The 27,000-nt window shown below is 31.3% G+C and overlaps 2 protein-coding genes across 2 annotated transcripts; both read right to left on the bottom strand.

Moving 5' to 3' along the window:
• Window positions 1-3,774: 3,774 nt before the first annotated feature.
• Window positions 3,775-18,569, bottom strand: LOC148612127 (uncharacterized). The gene is made up of 11 exons (XM_088595360.1): window positions 18,493-18,569; window positions 17,668-17,739; window positions 16,104-16,175; window positions 15,667-15,744; window positions 15,116-15,187; window positions 13,495-13,566; window positions 13,100-13,171; window positions 10,313-10,384; window positions 9,959-10,030; window positions 9,254-9,325; window positions 3,775-3,850 (listed from the first exon to the last, which is right to left on the bottom strand). The coding sequence occupies exons 3-11, from the start codon at window positions 16,154-16,156 to the stop codon at window positions 3,775-3,777; spliced, it is 639 nt and encodes a 212-aa protein (XP_088451486.1). The 5' UTR covers window positions 16,157-16,175; window positions 17,668-17,739; window positions 18,493-18,569.
• Window positions 18,570-18,876: 307 nt separating this feature from the next.
• On the bottom strand, window positions 18,877-26,641 carry LOC148612126 (uncharacterized). Its single transcript, XM_088595359.1, has 8 exons — window positions 26,473-26,641; window positions 24,334-24,582; window positions 23,760-23,831; window positions 23,316-23,387; window positions 22,916-22,987; window positions 22,116-22,187; window positions 21,295-21,366; window positions 18,877-18,952 (listed from the first exon to the last, which is right to left on the bottom strand). The coding sequence occupies exons 2-8, from the start codon at window positions 24,501-24,503 to the stop codon at window positions 18,877-18,879; spliced, it is 606 nt and encodes a 201-aa protein (XP_088451485.1). The 5' UTR covers window positions 24,504-24,582; window positions 26,473-26,641.
• Between the last annotated feature and the right edge of the window lie 359 nt (window positions 26,642-27,000).

Genomic DNA, 27,000 nt, shown 5'->3' with positions numbered 1-27,000 from the left:
AACGAATCAGTTTTCATGGTGCAGATGGATACATCGTAAATTCAAATAATTCGACATGGCTGAGCTTGTTCATGGTAAAGAAGGTAAACTTAACGTTTGGTATTCGTCATTCATATTTCAATGAACGCCCTCAACTCAAATATGGCATTTTTGACAATTTATATCACACGACCGATGATGCTAGGTTCGATGGATATGCTTAAAAAGTCGACGGATATAATCACACACAAATTTCTGATTAATGCGACTGAATCTTTAGACATTAGTTATTATGTCAATTGGGTCATTAACATTTGCTCTTTGAATGGTTTGTAAGCGTGCTATTTAATTTCAAAATCGTCTTCAAAAAATATCAACAAAAGGTTTAAAAGCTGAGGCCATTCAGCATTTTTTTCCACTTGGCGATTTTGATAATATTCTTTTGACTAAATTACATAGATTTACAAAATGTGTCTTCAGTCGTAAACGACACCAACCATTTTCTTCTTTCTAAAGGTAGTTTCTATAAGCTACCAACTATATGTGAAATTTCTTTGATATTTAACAGTAGAATTTGACTATTTTGTCAACACATATCTGTTGTTGTTTTTCTTCGCATAAAATTTACGTCCATAAAGTTAAAAATAAAATTAAATTAAAGACCGATGCAATCGAACTCACGAAAAAGTAAATTCTTAGTATATGTTTAACACATAAAATCAACTTTATATTGCAATATTCGATATACCAATATTTTACTGTAGCATGTGAGTATTCATTGATGAAAAGAAAATGATCGATCTATGTGTACAGTTTATTTGTTTTTTTGTTTTGTTTTTTTTTTTTTTTTTTTTTTTTGTTTTTGTTTTTTTTTTTTTGTCAGTTTGTTTATTTGTTTGTTTGTTTTTTTTGTTTGTTTGTTTGTTTTTTGTTTTTTGTTTTCATAGGAACTACCTTTTTAAAATAAAATTCAGTTGTTTTTTTAAATGCAAAGCAATGGTATTTTATGCATCCATTAAAGTTTCAATGCTTCCATGAATAACTTATTTCTAATTACAATCGATTAAGGTTCTGCCAAGTCAAAATCTCGGTATACGAGTATATTTTTTTTATGTCAATATATTTTAATTTTATTCCAATGTATAATGAACTGAGAGGTTTTGGAAAGACTTTGTACCCCGCAAAGTTCATAATTGTTTTTCATTTTCTCGGGGAAAATTGAAATTATGATTTGTTCTACCCAATAAATTTTTGGTAATTTTATATTCTCTTAATCCAACAGACAACGAAAATTGATATTTCATTCCAAATTGTTCGTCAACAGTTATTTCAAAATATAACGAAGGTCCTCCAGATCTTTGTTTTAATTGAAAAATCATTTAAAGTAGAATTATAATTTATATACAAAAACTGTATGTCTTGGAACAGGCAACAAATAGGAGATGTACAAAATTCATTTATATTAGCAAAATTTAATGCTCTGTCAATTTTACACATATGGTGAGCCATATGATATGCATTTCAACTATCAGTAAATTCATAGGAAACAAAATATGAATGGAAATAACCTAAAAGAATGTAATTTCATATATTTCAAACCCAAAAGAAGTATGTATCGTTTACTACGCAGACTTTTTGTATCGCGCTAGAACTCTAAATAATAGGCTTCTGGAACTGGGTTATGTTGCTACAAGATTGAAGTCATCACTACAGAAGTTTTATGGTCGTTATCATGAACTGGTGAATCGTTATGGTGTATCCATCAGCACCATGAAAACTGATTTATTCAACGGGTCATAGTTTCCTTCCCTCGTTTGTCTACCCCGGACTTGACTTTTTATGAGCATTTCGGCGGGTGTTTCTAGAAAAGCAGAGGACGCTTACCCTACCGGTGCACCTGGTCCATCCTCCCAGTTTTTAGTGGAGTCCAATTTACTTTTGTTACTTTGTACGTATGATTTTAGTTACTTTATGGTCTTTGTTGTGTATGTCTGTTTTCCATGTCTGGTCTTTGTCCCTGGATTACATTCGTTTGATTACCCTATAACCTTGGTTCCCTTGATTACTCTTTCATAATTTTCTAGGCCATAAATCATTTAAATAATGAAAGCATTAACGATTTTATGGGTATCTGTTAGTGTTTTAAATTTTGACGTTGGACAATCCATAACGAAACAAAATACAAGATGTTTAGTCTCATATTGCTTTGTAAATTTCATAACCTGTTTTTAAGCAAATTGTTATTGAAAGACTTAGATATCACGGCAGAGTAATCAAGGGAACCAACGCTATAATGCTATAACGGTAATCCAAAGAATGTAATCCAGGGACAAAGACGACTATACATGGAAAACAGACATACACAACAAAGAACATAAAGTAACTAAAAACAAACATTCAAAGAAACAAAAGCAAATGGGCAACTGGGACTTCACTAAAAACTGGCAGAATGGACCAGGTACACATGTAGGGTAAGCGTCCTCTACTTTTCTCGAAACACCCGCCGAGTATGCTAAAAAAAAGTCATGTCCGGGGTAGACAAAAGATGAAAGGAAAACTATGACCCGTTGAAGAAATCAGTTTTCATGGCGCAAATGGACACACCGTACCGATCAACGAGTTCATGATGACAACCATAAAACTTCTGTAGTGATGACTTCAATCTTGTAGCAACATAATCTTGTTCCAGAAGTTTCTTTTTAGAATTCTAGCGCGATACACAAAGTCTCCGTAGTTTCGGCATGTTGTGATATGAACAATCCATACGCAGGTGTTGAAGGGATGTTGCCACAGATGAAAGGAAACTTGACAATTCTGAATGAAAAGTCATCACGTTTGTCGTAAAGATTGGTCAATAGTTTTCCTTTACTTTTGGTTTCTAAGTGTTGGTCAAGATATGAGGCTGATCTCACAGTGTCTATCGCCTCCTTTATCTCAAGTTTTTTGGGGTAGATGCGATGTATCAAATCCCCGAAATTAGGATTGTTTAAAGATGATACTTCATCTAAATAGCGGAAACTGAGATTAAAGCTAAACGATATTCTTTCTTTCGGATCATATCATAGCAGTAAAGTCAGCCCCATAAGAGTGAAGGAATAGGTCAGCAAATAGAGGGGCACAATTTGTTAGCATTGGAATGCCGACCTTTTGTTGAAAAATGCGTTCACCACACCGGACAAATATGTTGTCGATTAAATATTCCAGCATTTTGTAATGATCTTCTGTATATTTGGAAGATGATTACGAAATATACATTTTTTACACAGTATTACCAAGAACTATGTATTTATATCTAGGTTTACCATCTTTTTGTTGGAAAAAAACAACGATGTATAATGTTCTTCAAGTCGGGATTTCAACTGAGGATGGGGGATAGAAGTATACAGTGTTAACAAATCATATGTTTTAATGATATTATATTCTGATAATAGTCTTTAGCTGATTGTCTCCAAAAGATCTTTCGAATTTTTGAGGATCCACATTGAATTAATACCACTACGGGAGTAACAAGTGTTGCAGTAGGACTACGGACCCTCTTTAACAGCTGTTAGTATAGAAGTTAAAAGTTTTGAAAGAGATTTGGTGGTACAACTATAACGATTTAATGCGTATCTGTAAGTGTTCTAAATTTGACGTTAGACTATCCATAACAAAACAAAATACAAGATGTTTAGACTCATATTTCTTGATAACCGCCATAAACTTATTTGAATCAAATTGTTATTGAAAGATTGAGATATCACATACACGGAAGTGCGGAAATATTAGCTAACACTGGTTTTCTTAGTAAAATACTTACAAGTGTTGCAAGTTGAGAAGATCATTAAAAGTTCCCTTTTCTAAAAGAGATATCTTGTTAAACCCAAGGTCTCTGAAACAATAAATGACATTAATCATTCTATAAATTTCATTGAATCTGAAGAAGGGCAAAGCTTTCTGCCAGCACACAGCTATATGTCAGATTCAGTTGATACTTTCTAGTACAAAGTCTAATACTGAGATCAATATCAAAGGTGTCATTGCAAATCAAATCTTTTAACGAGAGATAATTTTTCAAACATATGAGTACTTATGTAGATGTTGGCTGATTAAGTAAGCACTACTGTACAAACACACGATTGTCCGTACCATAGTCAGTCATATTGTAACTGATTCAGTCCATATATAACTGATAACGACTGTCAAAAGAACTGAGATAGACTGATAAAATTAGTGCAGTCTTTTGTAGTAACTGTATTAGTTGAAATTTGACTGAGTAAGTCACTTTTCAACTGTCTAAAACTATTTTGCGTTTATTCAGACACATCCTGACTATTAAATGTATTTTGCGTTTAATCAGAGGTTTTTTGGACTGACTAACCCGATTTGCATTTAAACAGACGTTGTTGGACTGGCTAAACCCAATTTGCATTTAATCACACATTTAAGGCTTATTCGAACATACTTACATATAAATGAATAAATTCGTATTGCGTTCATTCGTTAACTTTTTCTACTGGTTTATTTCCCGTTCTTTGCTTTGTTAATTGCTTAACAATACATCTTGTATTTTCATTCTAAATTAAGATTTTCCTTAATATCATTACAATTAATCATTCAACTGTCCCTTATCGATATCATAATATAACTTTATTTCAAAACAATGTAAACCTGTATCCACGCCGGTGTGGCATATCGCCTTAAGGCGGTACAGTATAGCTAAATAGTAAACTTCTGGGAACCTCTCTTAAAATACATGCACATGCATGTAGACCATAGTCAGATTCATGTGCAGGACGTCCGTCAAATCCAACCCTAGAAAATATTGAAATTCTTTTTAAATCCCTGACCGCTCCCCTCCACCCTCCGCATTTTAGATCCAACAGTGTACACACGTTAAAGGTAAACTTCGTTATAGTAGCATTAATTTAATATTGTTTTATTAAACCAGCGATCCCCGTGGGATGACACTAATATTTAATACAACACACTGTATACCTATATGCTGGCAGTAAGGACCTGCAATGTACCGTAATTCGAATATCTTTTAAAAATGGCAATATATGTATATTTAGAAAAATACAACCCAACCAAAACCATTGTCAGTTTATACTGAACACCTCTGATCGATAACCAGTTTAAATGAACTACTGCCGTTAGTCTTTTCTGGTTTCTATAGTTTCAAATCAAACTCCGTGTAAGCTAATTCAAAAAATGAACCAGATTATATAACTTAAGATATGTACAGTCTTTGATCTACATGTACCTCTCAGCAAATCACATATATTTCTTAGAAGTACATATATAGATTCAATGTTACGTATCGTCTAGTGCAAATGAATCCTGTACAACACAGCTCTATCATCACAAGTATTATTTTAATGCATATATATGTTTTGCTCGTTTATTTGTTTTGTTTGTTTGCTTGTCTTATTTTTCGTTTAGGGAGAAAACCTTTTCGTGCTACGAATTAGTCTTACTCTACATTCACGTCAGTTTGATACCAAGAAATGTTCCATTTTCATAAATTCCGCCGTTCAGAAATGCACGTAAAGATAGCGGATACCAAAGGGCAGTTTCTGTTGAAAAAACGTTGATATAATAAAAAAAAAATAGAGTAGAATTAAGCAACAATAGTCTGAATCACCCCTTTTTTATTCACATGTTTTTGATCGGAACCACCCATTTTTTATATGAATAAAGTTTGGTATCTGCCCTACACATGAAATATCGAATCACAACTAGAAATATTCATACTGTTCTGTATCATTAATCTGTTTTATATCGTACGATTTATTTATTTTCTGCCTCATTAAACACGCCGACATGTGGAAATATAATACATGTAGATGTATATCTAAGTTTATGCCGATATATTTGTGTAATACCACAGTGATGAATCCAGACCTTGGTCAGCTGGAGGAGCTGACCAAATGTCAGATTTTTTTAGGAACTTGTTTATATTTATAAGAAAAACAAAAAGGGTGAATAATGCCGGTTAGTTGGTCTTATTTGGGGGAGGGGGTAAATTTGTTGATGAAGAGCTGCGCTTTAAGCGCATGATACGCCCTTTTAACTTGTCCTAATGCTTTTGATGAATTTATATGATCAATTAGAAATACTGTCAGCCCTGTAAAATTACCCCCCCCCCCAAAAAAAAAAAAAAAAAAAAACGTAAATAAAAATTGCTAATCGAACTACCAGGATACCTCTAGTTTAACTAAGTTTGCTGTCTTTATTGTCATCCATAAATTTCTACCTTGTTCAAAATACACTTTTCTGACAAGGTTACTAAGTACCTTTTATATTTATTAGTCGATCATCATAACAAATGGTCCGTTTTCAACTATTTTTCAAGGAATATATTCCCTTGGCCATTTCTGCGTTTTTTAAGTACAACAAATCTTTACACGGAAATGAAATATCTGAAATTTATAAAATTCCAAAGGGGGCTTACGTCAATAGATATGAATCATTCACCAAAGTTTCATAAAAATGCCTGTCCTCGATCTTTTTTAAAAACTCAAAATGTCAAGTAGAACCACAAGTCTTGGTCTCGCAAGGCAAACCTTCAACAAATTACTGAAATGAAGATGCTTCATTTTCCAACTTACATAATGTTCTAGGCAATTGTCATGTTCTTATACATTGTATCATTGATGATAATGTTATATTACTTATGATTATAATTCAGTAAGTTTGCAGTCATTTATTCACCTACACTTGTATTAATAATATTTTACCTGAAAATTGGACATTTATCTGTTGATAGGGTACATGTACTCGTATCGGAAAACGTTCTGCAGTAGTCGTAAACATTTTAGGGGGTGGGGTGACATATATTTCACAAGATCTACACGCACACACACACACACACTCGGTGTGAATTGGTTTCGCTTATAGCTGTACGAGATAAGACGAATTAAGTTATATGACATTTGTTATTTAACCTTATGGTGATAATTATTATTTTTAAGATACGCAGGGTGGGGGGTCCTTAGCCCCTAGCTCCTCCGGTAATTCAGCCACTGTATCATATAAGTTTTAGTTAAATAAAAATACTGGTACCGATTTCATAGGAATTTTATGGATTGATTTGAGGGTTTCTGACCCAAGGGTTTATAGATTAGAAGGTAAAGGAGGACAAAAACATATATTTTGATCAAATTTGGTATGTGGCTTTTGTTTCAACCCAGGGGACCATCCAGACGCATTTACATAAATTAATTTTAGTGTTGTTTAAAGCATGTGATTTCACTCGTCTGTCTCGTTTTGCCATTAAGTAACAGGAATTGTTTAATTAAAAAAATAAGATCGCATATTTGTACAATTTTTAATTCTTGATATTAAGTTATATATTCATTTTTTTTAAATTGAAAACACAATATTTTTCTTAAGTTGCAACTTAAATCTCATCTACTTTCATGAGTGTCGCATTTAAAATGAGCGTATTTACCAATTCAAATACGCAACTTGTACATGTAAGACTTTTTCCTGAAATCAAAGTCTTCCTTTGGTGGTATGTAACCTGGTTGTAATATTTCATTAAGATTTACGCGTCACGATAAGTAACCTGACTCTCTGTACATCAAATGTCTTCTTTTTATCTTTATTTTATCTAAATTTGAGAAAAAATATATGACGATTTATAACTAAATAATATTTCAAAATCGAGTATTTGACATCACGTTACATGAAACTTATTTCATATACACCTCATTACAAAAATAATCTATAATATTTGGAACTTGGAAACACCTTGTCGGTTGATCCATCCATCTATATGAACTTCATCACAAACATCTAGTCCTCCACTGGACAGATTAATTTATAGTTTTGTATGCAGCAATATATACGTAGGGCATACGTTAAAAGCGATCTTAGTTAGCGTCTAGTTTTAACATTCGGCTTAATTGGACTCCTATTCCAAATTTAACTTACCGAATGATACAGACTTTTTTGTCACAAGAACCTCAAGTCCTACTTGATGGGTTAATTTAAAATCATAATATGCGGCATAATATTCGTGGAGCACATGTTGTGAGCAATTTTCGCTTTTGTGCCAGTAGAGGTAGTTTCTCATAGCACGACAACGTGTGTAACTTTAAATTAGTGTATCTAGTCTCTTAAAAGGGAATCGAAAATATAAACAAATACCTACTCAGTAGATTACACCGCCATTAAACCTACTGGATAGAAAATAGATTTTGATCAGTGTTGTATATGCGTACTAGTAACACCTTATAAGAACTCACCGGTACCGCCTGTGTTTTCATAGATTTGATCGAACACAAACATGATCGCAGCATGCAGCACTAAAAAAGTCTGTTTGACACAAAATAGAAGCTAAAATGTTCTATTAAGAGATTCGAAAATATATACTGATATACGGACTGGCCCGTTTTCACATTTTATTTTATTAACTAAACAGCCTTCCTTACGTTTTTCTTTTTCTTTTCTTTTTTACATTTTTTTTTCAACTTTGCTTCTAAATTACAAACTGTATATATCAAATTGAAAAATCTACAATACACCCTACATATTTATTAAGTTTCTCGCCTAAATAGATCATGAATTCACCCACTATTCTAGTCCGCAGAACTTGCATCGCAAAACCTCTCTCAAAGCGACGATGGTCACTATAATTGATTTTAAGTAGTTGAGCACGATTGTGACATTTAACAAGACTCTTGCAAAATGATTTGTGGCGATGAGGTATCAAATTTTAAAATGCAGACTACAAAACACACTGCCGTATATGTCGAAATGAATAAAACAAGAGGGGATCAACCATTTTAGGAAGAGAAAATTTCAAACTAGGAAATTCAAAGAAAGGGCCCCAAGCTATAATTTTGCCTCTGATATACACAAGACCACACAATTGTCCAACAGAGGAAGGAGGCCCCCTTATCTTAAAAAAAAATATGTCTGAATACACGCAAAATACTTTTAATCATTCCAAATATGTCTGATTCAACATAAAATAAGTTTAGGCAGTCAAAACATTACTTACTCTGTCAAATTTAAACTGAGACAGTTGATACAAAAGAATGTTCCAACTTAAACAGTCAAAATCAGTCCTTTTGTCACTCATTTTTTTTTTTTTTTTTTTTTTTTTTTTCCTTGTACTGTAGTGAAGACTTTCAACGTTCAAATAAAACAAATCCGCTAAATTACTTGAAAACGTGCATTTATAATAATACGGAAACTCGCTTGTTTGCTTACGCAGAAATCAACATCAGAATTAATATATATTTCATTTTTCTTCTTTTTTTTTTTGGAATACAATACTTACAAGTGTTCCAAATTTCGAAGACAATTAAAAGTTCCATTCTCCAACACAGCTATGTCATTGCCCCACATGATTCTAGAAATATTGATTAAATATTTTTTTTATTGTGACCTTATTTGGAAAGATAATGTATGTACAGATTATTTTACAGATAAAAATTTAAACAACTAACTTTAATATAAGCAAATCAAGCTGATCGATTATATTATTAAATTCCACATATAGTATTTTGATATAAACTGTCTTCCAAAAAAAAATGATTGATTAAATCCAGAAAAAACTGTTATAAAAATTCTGTTTTCATACAATTTGATAACAATATGAAAACCAAATTGTAAAACAGGAAGTGTCTCAATTCAAGTAGGTTAGAATCTCGATATAGCAAATACGTTATGATTAAAAGTTGCGGTGAAAGCTGCCACAATTTGAAGGTCATGCAAATGAAGCTTTACACATGAGTCGTTTTGTTGCTCGGATCATTAACATTTGATCATAGATTGGATTGTTGGCATACTGGTAAATTTCCAAAACCATCTTGAAAAGAACAAAATCCAACTACCTAGGTGTGCAGTTATTATTTGTGCAGATTTCGTTTTATTCTAACGTGAAATCATCATTTGTTTTTAAAGTTAAAACAATATTATTATATTTTTTCATGTTTATAAGTCTCAATAACAGCTGTTCACAAACCAGGATGATAATACCTACAGCTCTCGCAGGTTTGGTAGATCATGAAAGGTTCCACTCTCTATCAGGTATATATGGTTATCCGCAAGATTTCTAAAAACAAAGAGCTGTTCAATGTATGAAACGTGTTACTGATAAGATCTTAAGAATCATTACGAATCCACTCTTTCAACGGTATTTTTGTTAATATTATTGAAACATTTGTGTACATATGTGGATTTTGGCTGATTAATTAACGTTTTAAGCCGTTCTGATAAATTAAACTCGTTTTATGACTTTAAATCGTGCATATATAGATAAACAGAGGGGCACGTGTTACTTACGTAGAAATCTATGTTATAAATGATACTTTCCTTTTTTGAAAAAAATACTTACAAGTGTTGCAAATTTCGAAGACCATTAAAAGTTCCATTCTCCAAAACAGATATGTTATTTCCCCATAGAATTCTAGAAATATTAATAACAGTGTTTTGTTCATTGTCACATTATTACGACAAATAAGATTTGTACAGAGTATTTTATAAATAAAAATGATAACAACTATCTTTAAAATAGATCGATTCTACAACCAAATACCATATATGGCATTCTGATTTAAATTGTCTTTCAAAATCAATTCAAAGAAAGGGCCCCACGCTAAAATAAGATCATTTTGCCTCTGATATACACAAGACAACACAATTGTCCAACAGAGGAAGGAGGCCCCCTTATCTTAAAAAAAAAAAGCTAACACAAAAAACGGTCGAAAAGGTAAAACCACTTAGATTAGACAAAAACAACATTCGAATAAAACAGAATATAAGATTAAACGCAAATTAAGTTCCGACGATCCAAAAATGTATGAATAAAGACAAAAGAAATTTACTCAGTCCAAAAACGTCTGAATAAACGCAAAAAAGGTTTACTCAGTCCAAAAACGTCTGATTAAACGTAAATTGAGTTTAATCAGTCCAAATATGTCTGAATAAACGCAAAATACTTTTAATCATTCTAAATATGTCTGATTCAACATAAAATAAGTTTAGGCAGTCAAAAAATTACTTACTCTGTCAAATTTTAACTGAGACAGTTGATACAAAAGAATGTTCCAACTTAAACAGTCAAAATCAGTCCTTTTGTCACTCATTATCAGTCTATATAGACTTTATCAGTTAAATTACGACTGACTATGGTACAGACCTTCGGGTTTTTTTGTTTTTTTTGTTTTTTTTTTTTTTTTGTTTTGTTTTTTTTTCTTGTACTGTAGTGAAGACTTTCAACGTTCAAATAAAACAAATCCGCTAAATTACTTGAAAACGTGCATTTATAATAATACGGAAACTCGCTTGTTTGCTTACGCAGAAATCAACATCAGAATTAATATATATTTCATTTTTCTTCTTTTTTTTTTTGGAATACAATACTTACAAGTGTTCCAAATTTCGAAGACAATTAAAAGTTCCATTCTCCAACACAGCTATGTCATTGCCCCACATGATTCTAGAAATATTGATTAAATATTTTTTTTATTGTGACCTTATTTGGAAAGATAATGTATGTACAGATTATTTTACAGATAAAAATTTAAACAATTAACTTTAATATAAGCAAATCAAGTTGATCGATTATATTATTAAATTCCACATATAATATTTTGATATAAACTGTCTTCCAAAAAAAAATGTTATAAAAATTCTGTTTTCATACAATTTGATAATAATATGAAAACCAAATTGTAAAACAGGAAGTGTCTCAATTCAAGTAGGTTAGAATCTCGATATAGCAAATACGTTATGATTAGAAGTTGCGGTGAAAGCTGCCACAATTTGAAGGTCATGCAAATGAAGCTTTACACATGAGTCGTTTTGTTGCTCGGATCATTAACATTTGATCATAGATTGGATTGTTGGCATACTGGTAAATTTCCAAAACCATCTTGAAAAGAACAAAATCCAACTACCTAGGTGTGCAGTTATTATTTGTGCAGATTTCTTTTTATTCTAACGTGAAATCATCATTTGTTTTTAAAGTTAAAACAATATTATTATATTTTTTCATGTTTATAAGTCTCAATAACAGCTGTTCACAAACCAGGATGATAATACCTACAGCTCTCGCAGGTTTGGTAGATCATGAAAGGTTCCACTCTCTATCAGGTATATATGGTTATCCGCAAGACTTCTAAAAACAAAGAGCTGTTCAATGTATGAAACGTGTTCCTGATAAGATCTAAAGAATCATTACGAATCCACTCTTTCAACGGTATTTTTGTTAATATTATTGAAACATTTGTGTACATATGTGGATTTTGGCTGATTAATTAACTTTTTAAGCCGTTCTGATAAATTAAACTCGTTTTATGACTTTAAATCGTGCGTATATTTCGTGTATTGAATGAACAATGATTTCATGATTAGCTTATTTCATTTCTAAAAACAATTAATTTAGGGTTCTTCCAAGTAATTTAGATATACGAGTACATTTATGAAAGTGTCAATATATCTGAATTTCCTTTCTGAGGAAAAAAATGAAAATAAGATTTGTTTTGCGCAAAGAACTTTTGGTAATTTTTTTTAAATTAGTAAACAGTGGAAATTGATTTTTTCATTCCAAAGTGTTCATAAACTATTCATTCAGAATGTAACAACCCCCAAATGTTGGTTGCTATGAACAAAAATATTTATGTACAGGAAGTGTATGCCATGGAAAAAGCAATAAATAGATGAAATATATAAATATAAGTATATCTTTAATATTTGGAACACTTTAAAGCTCTGTCAAGGGGGATTTGTACATATAGTGTGTCATATAATATGCATTTCAATAACAAGTATATTTATAGTAAATGAAATATGGAATAAAAATCACCTACAACAATTGAATTTCATGCATTTCAAGTGCAAATGAAATATGTTGAGAAGTATGTATCGTTTACAAGTGTTTCATAATTTCTAGGCAATAATTCATTTAAATAATGAAAAGATTTACTATTTTCTGTGTATCTGTGAGTGTTTTGGCGTTGGACAAGCCATGACGAAACAAAATACAAGATGTTTAGTCTCATATTTCCTGATAAACTCTATAACCCTATTTGAATCAAATTGTTATTGAAAGATTGAGATATCAGATACATGGAACTGTGGAAATGTTAGCTACAACTGGCTTACTTGACCAAATACTTACAAGTGTTGCAAATTGAGAAGATCATTAAAAGTTCCCTTCTCTAAAAGAGATATCTTGTTATACCCAAGGTTTCTGAAACAATAAATGACATTAATTATGTCATAAATTTCATTGAATCAGAAAGAGTACTAAGCTTTCTGCCAGCACACAACTATATATCAGATTTTGTTGATACTTATTAGTACAAAATCGACTCCTTACAAAGTCGACGAACATTATCATTCATATTTCATTTGTAAAAAAAACGTCTGTTTAAAAGAGGCGTGGTTTAAAGTGTATGACCTTGTTTATTGATCGAAAAATTGTATCCAGGATGAAATGAAACAAAGGCATCTATTCTAACATTTAAAATGGTCATATTAAATCATTACTTGTTTACGTAGATAAATACTTACAGGTGTTGCAAGTTAAAAAGATCATTAAAGGTTCCCGTCTCTAAAATGGATATCTGGTTAAACTCAAGATTTCTAAAAGAGTTATTAACACCAATTATGTCCTATGTATTTGTTAAACAAACGAAACATTTTATGCCTGCTCTTACATGGAAGTGTAGAATAGTCTAACGTTTAACTAAATCATTGGACATTTCTATGTGCTCTTATGTAATACCCTGAGGTCGTAATAAAATTAATATTTTAAGAATTCTTGCTGACATTTGATGCTCGTGTAGTAAGTAAACAATTACAGTCGATTAATAAATTTTATTACAATGATTACGTAAGTACGAGCTGGGTTTTACACTATTTTGAGACCCCTGTTGTTTACAAAACGAACGTGCCACGCAATGTTATAACATAATAATCTATAAAATGTTTTACGTTTTGATTATGCGCATGCCATCATGTGACATTCCGAATTGGGTAGGAAATAACCACTAACCAAACGGAATACAAGAAGCATTGTTTCATTGGCATAGATTTGGTTTAAAAAAAAAGACTTACACTGTTTGCAGCTTATGCAGATTTCCAAATGTTCCATTCCGTAGAACAGCTATCTCGTTTGAGCCAAGGTATCTAAAGTAATCAGTTAAATGACTTTTGTATAGCACCATGACACGTTCAAAAGTCGAGAATGAAACTAAGATTTCAATCAATTTAAAAACAAAACATCAAATTCATGAGGTCTTTGATACATTTATAAGTATCAGTCCACATAAAATACAGACGCTGCCAATGCTAAAGTGATTCATGGTGAAGAAAAAAACCACCAAACAAATGATGCTTTTTCAGTCTACATATGCTATGCTTTCACATGACAATTTATTATGCATTCAGATCTGCACTTTTTAGAAAAGCATACATTCATCTCTCACTAATATTAACCAAACGAAGCTAAGTCAAGAACGATATCTCTTTCAGTGTGCAAGTTGCATGTACAATCTATATATTTTTTTTTATTTCAAAAGTGCAACAACCAAATGAAAAACTAAGACTGGTTACGTGCTCAGTAACTGTTTCTGAACAAGAAATAATACTGAACTTGGTGAGTTTTTGATATGCATGAATCACCTTCTTTCTGATTTTTAGAAAGACTCTTCTTAAAAATAACTCATGAAATTTGTTTTATACAGTACTACTCATGACACAATAACTTATATAAAATGTTCATTAAAATTCTCAATCTTATTTTGATACTGCAACCGCAAATTGTAATTCAATGGTGATTTTGTAATTCGAAGCACGTCAATTTAAAACTTAATCTGTTTCTTGCATGTATAGCATTACGCTGACTTTTTCGTTTAATTTGAATCAATCGAACCACGACTATGTACCATGTACCAACAGACCATTTATTTTTGTAATCAATTGTCATAACTGCTGTTTAATGAATTTAGATAAACAATTATATAAAACTCAGGTTACAAATCAATAAAAATCGATTTAAAGTAAAGGAAAACATTTTGTCGGCATTAGAAGAACAACAATTAAATATGCAAAGCAGTAATGCCATGAGAGATATTATTTGAAGTAAATCTGGAATACCAGTTAAATTTAACTTTTTATACTTAATACTTACAAATTGATCAATCCATTCAGATTAGCGAACATGGACTTTTCTAAGGACGAAATTCTATTTTCTTTTATCTCTCTGTGTCACAACAAAATGACGATGAAAATGAATTTATAAATAATTGTTTAAGTAGTATTGTTGAATGCATTTAACAATATCCAATGCCAATGGCTTGGTTTTCAAAAAAACAATAAGAATGCAATGCGGTTTAAGCATTTTGAGTATTTTGCCTTTAATGTTTCTTATGTTGAATAAAGTTGTTTTTTTCTTATTTTATCATTATCACTACTTATTTATTTATTTTTGCTCTTTTCTGCAGTTGTATTTCTGTACTTTGTGTCTTAATATTGTTAAAGAACTCATTATTTCTTTCTTTGAATGACATTTTTAATTAAGGCTCAAGTTAAAATAAAGCGTTGTATTTGGTTCAACGTTTTATCGGATCAATTAGTTGTTTTAAAGGTGTAAGAGAAATGTCGATTTAAAAGTTGAGATCTTTGACAATACTGAAAGCTAACATTTACATATTTTTATTTTCATTATTTGTATTTACCTACAGTGTTTTTAAATTATAAGATGAATTTCCGATTATAGCTACAGTCTCAGGAACAGATATGCCAATACCATCTAGAGATCTATAAAAAAGAACGAATAGGTGTAATGTCATCTCTCTTCCCTTGTATTAGATTATGTATTAATCACTTTCAAAATCTTTTTTTCTATGTTGTCATGTAATAATATTGGCTTTTATATATACTGGTCTTAAAGTAAAATGGCCAAATGGATTATGATCTTTCCAACGAGCATATATACCTCTTTCGTGAGTGATCTTTGTTTTATAATGCACATTCTTTTTAATCGCAACACATCTACCTAAGCAAATTTAGCCTTGAATTTTATTTTTATTGTATTCAATTATATGGTATAAGTATAAGTATTTAATAATTTAATTATTTTTTCCTCAGTTTTGACATAATATATGGTGCATACTTACAAGTGCTGTAAGTTACCAAAGCTACCAAATGTTGCATTTTCCAAAACCAACATCTGATTACCACCTAACAGTCTTACAAAAACAAAACAAACTCATTGATGTAAATGGATCACATTAAAGTTTATCAAGTTACAAATAAATATGTATATATATATACCAGTAATAACTCATAGGAAACTCGTATCATTTATCAGTGCATGTTTTTATCATGTAACACCGAATTAGCTTTATTATTCTGTTAAGTCAAAATATTCAAACCCAAGATATGTGCATTTGTTAAGAAGGAAATACATAGAAACCGTCATTTTTGTATAATATGTTATTGGTAATGTTTGGATGAATGATGAAAACGAAAGGAATTAGTAAAGTTAACTAACCATTACTAACAAGCCTAATACTAACGTTGTACTGTAATGTCCAGAAATGGAATAGGTACCCCAAAATAGCAATACATGAAGGATACTTATATAGTACATACTGCCAAATGGTACAATAGCTATTTTGAATGTACAAAACAATTAGATATTCCGTGATGAGACAACAAAAGGTATGATAGACGAGTAACACATTAAAGGACAAAACGATTCTAAATATCGAAAGGACCCTCAAAACCTTGAGAAACTCGTGTACTTCGGAAGGTTGCATTTTGCAAGACAATCGCGATCTTGCTTATTAGAGACTGGTGAAAAAGGAAGAAAATATATGGAGGACGTTAATCATCGTGGAAAAACCAACACTGGCAAATCAGGAACTTTTAGAAAGACGGTTTTGATCTACAGGAAACAAGTTCTTGTCCTTCTAACTTATGTGTAGTTCGTCGATGAGCCTGAACTGGACAATAAATGCATAGCTCAAAAATCTTTCACCTATTTTACAGAAGTCTTTTCTATATTGTTTGAACGACTATAGTGAGGAATTAATGTAGTGCATTCATCAATCTTATAACGCAGACAAAATTCAAATTTTTTATGATTTTTTTATGATGATCATCTGGCAAAGTGGTATGTCAGGTCTTCGTCACGTGTAAAAGATTGAGCGTGTACCAAACTTTTCAAGTATAGGAACAGGTAAATCCTATAGTGTGTTCTTAAATCTTTATTGATTATTGGTCAATATTTTAAGACAGCGTTGTACGGCCAATCACAACTCTATTTACTTAATGTTTCCGGTTATTCACACAACTTCTGCAAATCAAATGATAGATAATAGGGGAAAATACAAAAAAAAATAATTAAAAAAAATAAAACCAAATCACACACAATCAGGAAGGAAATATATTGCAACATGTATGGTAAATGAGGAATGCCACAATTGCTTACATTTAGATCCGTGAATGATTTATACCTTTGATTATGTTAGTTTCATCCAAAACATGTAGTTGGGCTTTTTATTGTATGAAGGATTTTGCTACAGTTTAGTCATATGATACAATCATTGATAAGTTTGAAAACCAACTATTACCATAAGCAATTGATAGCCTCGAAAATAACCAGATTTCTCTGTTAATTAATCATGATATTAACCTCATCCAAAGTTACTGTGTGATACGACTGCTCATACTTACAAGGTCTTCAATTTTGTTACACTGTCGAATGTTCCTTTCCTAATCTCTGTAATTTTATTATACTTGAGGCTTCTGAAATTCACAATTTGGCGAAATTAAAAACATTTAAATACATTTAAATGACATATAGTAATATGTGCAACAATATCATTTTCGTTCTCGCTACTTGACTTCTCATATTTTATGTGTTAATGGTACTTGTTGCAACTGGAAAATTGTCTTAGACAACATGGGTGTATAAAATGAATATTCCTTTGTACTTGAAACAAATCATTAAGATATTCTCATCATCAAAACAGAATATTTTGACAAACTTTCTTTAGTTTGGTGTTTAAAAGGAAGGAAAGTGGTAGCGATATTTTGAATAATATTACTAAATTAACCAAACAATCAAATTTGTAAAGAAAGCATATTTTTTTTAAAAAACTATTCTTGTGCAAAGAGTAGTGAGGAGTTCTGCTTGAAATGGCGAAAAATATATATCATGCAATGAAGTACTTAAGTTTTGATGACTACACAGCACGATATTTAAAATGCGCTGTGGATTCTTGTTGAAAGATGACATCTGTTTAGCAAAATTTTTGTGTTTATCAAATTACAGAAGATGCGAATAGTCTTCTTTTAATACAAAATGCCTAAAAAGAATTGTTTTATGTTAGGCATGTTGTCTCCATTTAGAAAAAAAACAATGTTTTGTGGCTAGTCATTTCAAAACCAACTAACTACCACAATACTCTACAATATATCTTACAGTTCGAATAATCACTATTTATTAATTACGTTGTTTATCATGCTAAAATTCAATATTTCAAATAGATTACATACACTGTTTTCAAAGAAGAAATATTTCTGAAGGTTCTCCACTCAATAGCTGATATGCCAATGCCATTTAAGTACCTTAAATACAAAATAAAAAGGTTAGCACACATTGACAATATACTTATATGACATAAAAAGTGTATTTTCTTTTTGTTTGTGTGGTAGTCCTTTAATTTGAAAAAGATTTGAATACTGTTAACAAATAAGTAGTTGATTTTTTTAATTATTGCGAACTTTCAGTGATCATAAAAGAGAATACTGAGTTTTCCGGAAGAAGTACAAGTTTATTTATTTATGATAACTAGACAGGTACATTTGTAATGAATTATGACCGCAAGTACACAACAAAAATAGAATATTTGTGTATATTCAGTATGTGCATTAATATACTCACAAATGCTCTAAATGAGAAAGTTTATCAAATATTCCATTCTCCAATACAAATATCTGATTATTGTTGATATTTCTGTAAATTCAATTAAAAAAAAAAGTTATTCTTTTGTAAAAACTAATGATCAAATGTCTTATTTACAATATTTAATTAATTGAAAAATTAATAAAAAGGAGTCGTCCACCCTTTTTTTGTTGATAGTTGACGTCTGAACCCAATCTTGATTGATCAGATTACGTTGTGTGTTGTATAAGATACTGTTTGCAGAAACATTAAAACAAATAAACCATTTGTTTTCCTTTTTAACAGTTTGCTACATTTAGTCAGGACTAAAATACATGTAAAGTATACAAAGATATGTGTTTTTACAGTGCCACGATAAGGGGAATCGGGCGCGCGCCCGCGCGCATGTGTGTGTGGATAAGGAAGAAATTACACACCCAAGTTTGTCTTAATACTTACAATTCCGAAAGGTGAAGTAGGTTATCAAATGTTCCATTCTGTAACTGGGTTATCTGATTATAACTGAAATTCCTGTAAAATTAGTGAGCTTTGGTATTTGTATCTTAATCTTCATAATGCAACTTTTAGTTCCTACAACGGTCATTGTAGAAAATTAACCTTGTCTTTAATCATGAAGACCCTTCAAGCAATTTTGATGCAATTCATATCAATGACTTTCCTATTATTGTAAGAAAACATCACCCTTCAATTTATTTTGTCCAATATTGAACTGAATACAGAACTCTAATCGTGTCATTTGGAAAAACCACATGTAAATATGTATACTATATTTGTAGTTTGTCATACTATTACAGTATAACGAAAGAAAACGACTCAAAACTCAACTTTGCGCTAGAGGTAAAGCCTTCAACTAAAACTGCCAATTTGTCTGTGGAAACAGTCCTTTATATAGTCCTTGGTAGAGATTCCTCATACTTTGTAAGAAAGAATTCCAAATCATCTTCCAAATATACAGAGGAAGATGTTTACAAAATTCTAGAATTTTAATCGACAACATATTTGTCCAGTGTGGTGGACAAATTGTGCTCCTTTACTTGCTGACCTGTTCATTCACTCTTATGAGGTTGACTTTATAACTGATCTGATCCGAAAGAAAGAATATCGTTTATCTAGATCCTTTAATCTCAGTTTCCGTTATATAGATGACGTATTATCTTTAAATAATCCTAATTTCGGGAATTTGATACATCGCATCTACCCAAAATAACTTGAGATAAAGGATACTACAGACACTGTGAAGTCAGCCTCATATATTGACCTACACTTAGAAATCGATGGTAAAGGAAAACTATTGACCAAACTTTACCACAAACGTGATGACTTTTCATTCAGAATTGTCAACTTTCTTTCATCTGTGGCAACATCCCTTCAACACCTGCGTATGAAGTGTTCATATCACAACTCATACGTTATGCCAGAGCGTGCTGAAACTACGCGAACGTTTTGTATCGCGCTAGAAATCTCACAAATAGGCTTCTGGAACAGGGTTATGTTGCACTACAGAAGTTTTATGGTTGTCATCATGAACTCGTTATGGTATATCCATCTGCTCCATGAAAACTGATTCATTCAACGGGTCATAGTTTTCCTTTCCTCGTTTGTCTACCCGGGCTTTTTATAAGCAACTCGGCGGGTGTTTCTAGAAAAGCAGAGGACGCTAACCCTTCCGGTGCACCTGGTCCATGCTCCCATGAGTCCGAGGTGATCATTTGCTTTTGTTACTTTGTATGTATGATTTTAGTTACTTTATGTTCTTTGTTGTGTATGTCTCTTTTCCATGCGTGGTCGTCGTCCCTGGATTACATTCTTTAGATTACCGCTATAACCTTGGTTCCCTTATTACATAGATATGTAGTTATTTTTTTTTATGATGTGAGTATTTTATGGTACTATTACAGAAATTTTAATACTATACATTTTTAAAGTATCAATCAAATTCGATAAGCCAGTAAAACCATTAATCCAAGTAAATATCCTTGTAAGATAAATCTTTTTTTGTATACTTGAAATGAAAAAGGATTTTTAAATCGCAAAAATATGTTTAATATGATAAATAACAAAATATCTATCGTCTAGATCAAGTGTAGTTGGAATACTAAATAGAATTCCACGTATAAATATCGTAAAATATCAGACGCAGAAATAGGGGATAGATTTGGCGTACACACAACCCGTTAAATTGAAAAAAATGCATGATATTTTGATTTCTCACAAGTTCTGCGCCCCCCCCCCCTTTCTAATAAAAAATGTCGCTCTATAAGTAAATTCATGTAGAACATATCGATACTATTTCTTTAGACTGAAGTAATTGAGTTCAGTTAAAGTTACCATAATTACAATAGTGTTGGAGAACTAAATGCAAAAGATAAATAAAGAAACAAAATAATACTCACAAAGTATTCAGGTTTTCCAATCTATCAAAGACACTGCCATCTAATACTGATATTTGATTACTTGTGAGGTCTCTGTTAATAAAAGAATACGGAGAATGAGTAATCTTCACGGAGAACATTACTTGATTTTAAAAATGTTAAACTGAAGAGTGAGATTTGTAAATATTGCTTAGTGCTGATATAAAGAAAATTGCTTAATTCGTTGTTCACATTTCGCATATGCACTCTCGGACTCTGTCTCTAAAATAATTATTTTTTCTCAATTAATTTTGCACAAATTAATAACAGTATCTATATCTTAATTCTTGCATTCAATCTTCATTATTACTGAACAAAAAGTTATTTGATTACATGTGCAAAAATGAATTGATTCGAAACATTGAGTAGATAATGAAACTATTTATTCTAGAAGGGCTTGTCATATTGGTTTTTTTTACTTATAAATACTGTAGCCGATTAAGATCGTCAAATAATTTGTGACATATCGTCGGAAATGACGAGATAAAAAACATATTCAAATTCTGAGAATTGTAAATGTATTAGATGTGCTTAGTAAAATTTGTAAATGAATATGTCGCAGTTTTCATTGCCCTCATCGAATTTTATCCTGCAATACATTGTTTAAGTAAATGGTATCTGTAAATAAAGAATAAAAATCGTCGTTTTTTTCTTCCTTTTCTGTCTTTAAAAATAGATATTAAAACCTGAGAGCAGAGTATAAAAATACAACTTAAGTAGCAATGCTTGTACAATCAACATAATTGATTTTATACAAGTAATCATGCATCGCCATGTTATTTGCAACACCGGTGTATACTCACAAATAATTAAGCTTGGTTAGTTTGGCAAAAGTTTCCTTCCTAATTATTGATATTCTGTTCCAACTAAGGTCTCTAATTCATCAAAAAAAGTTGTTGGTATGTATTATGAATATTGACAAAATGTATCTTCAGGTGACAAAGTAGATAAAAGAAGCCTACATTTTTCGAAAAATGGTTCCGTTTGCGCGTAAATTGTTCAGATGATTGATATGTCTTGATCTTATCATTAATAAGTAAAGCGTATAAACGAAAAAGGTCATTCTTCACCATGCATTCTTAAGAAGATTGAAAACTGCACTAGATTCACGAAAATCATTCAACGAATGTTCTACTAAGTTAGAATTACAGTAAATGACTGAAATAGTTTGCCTAAAACGCAATATATGTGCTGATTGTTTTCGTCGGAGATCTAAATTCGTAATGTCTCAGCAGATCAGATTGGATGCCTATGGTCGATGATTCCATAGTCTTCAAAATAGTAGCATGAATCGCAACATTCCCTCAGTCATTAATAAAGGTAAACACACATAAATGTAGTTATTTTTATGATGTGCGTATCATACAGTACCGTTACAGAAATTTTAACACTTTACATTTTAATAAGTTTCAATCAGATTCGATAAGCCAGTAAAACCAATAAACCACTTAAATGTCCTTGTAAGATAAATCTTATTTATATACCTGAAATAAATAAGGACTTTTGGATCGTCAAAATATGTTCAATGCAATAAAATAACAAGAAAACGAGCGTCTATATCAAGTGTAGTTGGAAAACTAAATAGAAATATGAGTGTTCTTACAGTTTTCGCAAAGACGTGATGTTTTTAAGTATTACATTTTCAAAATTGGATAGCTGATTCCATGGCAAATATCTACAAAAAAATCAATATCGATAGAGCATGTAAATAACATATCAACCCCACGTATAAATGCCCTAAAATGTCGGACATAGCAATAGGGGATAGATCCGGCGTACACACAACCCTTTAAAATAGAAAAAAAAATTGCATGAAATTTTAATTTCTCACAAGTTCTGCCCTCCCCCCAATAAAAAATGTCGCTCTATAAATAAATCCATGTAAGAAGATATCGATCTATCTCTTTAGACTGAAGTAATTGAGTTCAATAAAGCTACCATAATTACAGTAGTGTTGGAGAACTAAATGCAAAAGATAAATAAAAAAACATATTGATACTCACAAAGTATTCAGGTTTTCCAATCTATCAAAGACACCGCCATCTAATACTGATATTTGATTACTTGTGAGGTCTCTGTTAAAAAAAGAATACGGATAATGGGTAACCTTCATGGAGAACATTACTTGATTTTAAAAATGTTAAACTGAAAAGTGAGATTTGTAAATATTGCTTAGTGCTGATATAAAGAAAATTGCTAAATTCATTATTCACATTTCGCATATGTACTCTCAGACTCTCAGTCTCTAAAATAATTATTTTTTTCTTAATTAATTTTGCACAAATTAATAACAGTACCTAATCTTAACTTTTGAAAACAATTCTCATTATAACTGGACAAAAAGTTATTTGGTTACATGTGCAAATATGAATTGATTCGAAACATTTAGTAAATAATGAAACTTTTTTATTTTAGAAGGGCTTGCTATATTGTTTTTTTTTACTTACAAATATTGTAGCCGATTAAGATCGTCAAATGTCCCATTTGCTATTTGTGGTATAACATGGTAGTTAATTTCACTGTAATTGTAATTGATGATATAAACATTAATTAAAAAAAAACATCTTGTACATCTGCACCTTGTCTGTGTTTGTAGATTTATTCAGGGACATTTTGTTTAAAGCTTTCCTATTGTCTTTTCAAAACGTTATGTCATACATTGTCTTTCTTCAGTTGCATATTTCTGTTATATCTGATTAAGCAAACATATTGTATCAGAGCAGCTTTTGTCTCAATGTTGAAAAAATATGAGGACAAAGGAGACTTGACTAAGACGTTTATGTGTTTGTAACGATCATCTATCACAATGTCAAGCGAGAGAACGGAACGTTTGTGAAGAATGATTGAATGGTGAACAATAATATTGTTTATATATTTTGTTCGACATATTAGTCAAAATTGAGACAAACAAATATTCATATATATTACAGTGAAATGAAAAACAATGTATCTCTTTGAAAGTCATGCAGATAAAGCGTTATTTACATTTTCTAATACCATATTGATATTTAAAATATTTACACATAGTAAGCATCTGTAGGTAATTCAGGAATAACTTTAAAAAACCAATGACCGATACAGCTGACTTTTGAACCATTTGTCGAACTCGTACAGGAACAGAGTTCAGGACATGACGAGTCAATTACATGGGGTATGGAAATTATTGCAAAAATTATGAAGTGGAATAACATTCTTCACTACTTTGTCTTCCAATTGGGATTGGTTACAATCTCCTTTTGTTTTCTGTGTAGATCGATACAAACGAAGTACCTAAAAATACGTTATTAATATATAAATATTACGATGGGCATATGCATATTTGTTGTAATTCTGGTGTGATGCTAGTAACACGGCAACCTAGATATGCAAAATTTTTGTTTAAAACAAACATCTTCAGTGACAACCAAAGCAGTGAGAAAGAGTAATCAAGGACGCCAAGATTCTAGAGGGAATCAAGAGAATGTAATCAAGAGACAAAGACAAAATACGGAAAACAGACAATCGCAACAAAGAACATTAAGTATCTTCAATAATATATACAAAGTAATAGAGTAAATGACCATCTCCGACTCCACTAAAAACTGGGAGCATGGACCAGGTGCATCGATATGGTTAGCCTGTTCTGCTTCTCCGCCGAGCTGCTCATAAAAAAGTAAAGTCCGGGGTAGACGAAACATGACAAAAACTATGACATTTAGAACAAATCGATTCTCATGGTGAAAATAGAGACACCGTAACGATCTATGATATTATGATGACGACCATAAAACTTCTGTAGCGATGACTATGTAGCAACATAAACCTGTTCCAGAAGCCTATTGTAAGAAGTCTAGCGCTGTACAAAAACTAGTAATCAAGGGAACCAGGATTCAAACGTTTATCAAATAGATCATTACCTAGGGATTACGACTAGACAAGGAAAATAGACACACATTTCCAAGAAAATGAAATAATCCCAAATGACACGTACAAAGAAGTTAACATCAATGAGCAACCCGGACTCCTCTAAAACTGTGAGTATGAACCATACACATCTGTATGGTTTATTATTACAAAGTTTTCCGTCCAATTTGCTCATGAAATGTGAAGTCCGTGATAGACAAAAGATTAAAGGAAAACTATGACATAATAAACAAACAGGTTCTCATGGTGAAGATGGATACATATAACGATCACCGAGTTCGTGAGTTACGTGGAAAAATGACAAAATAATTCTGACTCAGAAATACGTTTTTCCTATCATATTTTGATATTTAATTCGTATCACCACCGACCATTATGAATGAATCTTTCATTACAAAAATATATTTGCTAAAATTTTAATTTTCCTCGACACTAAATTACAATGACGCTAAGTGGAACTTAATATCGCCAAAAATATTATTTATTTTTGAAACATTTTAATAATTTCATAACAACACTTACAAGCAAAAGTTTTATGGTCTTCATCATGAATTCGTGTATCGTTACGGTGTATCCATGTGTGACATGAAAACTGCTTTGTTCAATGTGTCATAGTTTTCCTTTTCTCTTTCGTCTACCCGGGACATGCTTTTTTATGAACAACTCGATGTGTGTTTCTAGAAAAGCAGAAGACGCTAACCCTATCGGTTCAAGTGGTCCATGCTCCCAGTTTTTAGTGGAGTCCGAGTTGCTCATTTGCTTTTGTTACTTTGTATGTATGATTTTAGTTACTTTATGTTCTTTGTTGTGTATGTCTGTTTTCCATGTCTGGTCTTTGTCCCTGGATTACATTCTTTTGATTACCGCTATAACCTTGGTTTCCTTGATTACTCTTTGATATATATATATATATATATATATATATATATATATAACATGGATTTGGATATAGAGGATAATTTGTTTTGACGTTTACATGAAAAACATACAGCAATATGATTAGCAGATGGATTGCACACGTTGACAGGACCCTTTTCTGTCCTTTTTTTAATAACCATATCATAAACAAATACCCACAAAGATTTTTTTACATTATGTTTTTAATCTTTCTGAAAAAAAAACTTGCACACTAGTGCTGCTTGTTTTATTGCTCTCTTGTATACAAAACTGTTATTGCAGATGGCATTCAAAACGTTTGATATAAGCAATCAATATATGTTTTTTAAATATATATTTTAGATAAATACCTTTACTCACAAAAAACGTAGGTATCTTCACATTCTTCAATTTAATAAACGAAAATAATTTCACTTGTTGAAGTGTTGGCGTTTCGGGCAATTTAAGGACAGCTTATTATCCAATCACATTGGTTGTCAATCGATACAGAACGTGTTTAATAACACAAAAACTCAACCATGTTACTGCACACAGGTTAACCAAAAGTATTTTATTTCTTTGGTCCTTATGATTTGTAGTTCAAATTTGACAACTTTATTAGTGCTTCGCCTGCCGATAAAACATTTAATGCATACTTGAAAAGGATATAAAAAACGTTTTAGGTATATATTTGTTCACACAATGCAAAGTAAGGAGTACTTGTAGTATTTATTACTTATTTAACATTGATATGACAGATAATGGTCTGTGAGAAATTTGTGCAAGTTGTAAAAAAATAGATTGATTGAATTAAAGACAATGGACAAGAGTATGGTATGGAAAATTTTTTAAAACATTGTGCGATTCCTTTAAAACATTTCACCACAGTTTATCTTGATCTATATTCAA

The sequence above is a fragment of the Perna viridis genome, chromosome 7 (genome assembly GCF_037379345.1).
Source record: "Perna viridis isolate PV_CMFRI_1.1 ecotype Kerala chromosome 7, ASM3737934v1, whole genome shotgun sequence".
NCBI classification, from domain to species: Eukaryota; Metazoa; Mollusca; class Bivalvia; order Mytilida; family Mytilidae; genus Perna; species Perna viridis.
The sequence above is the reverse complement of the archived record's forward strand: the minus strand, read 5'-3'. Positions and strand labels throughout refer to the sequence as shown.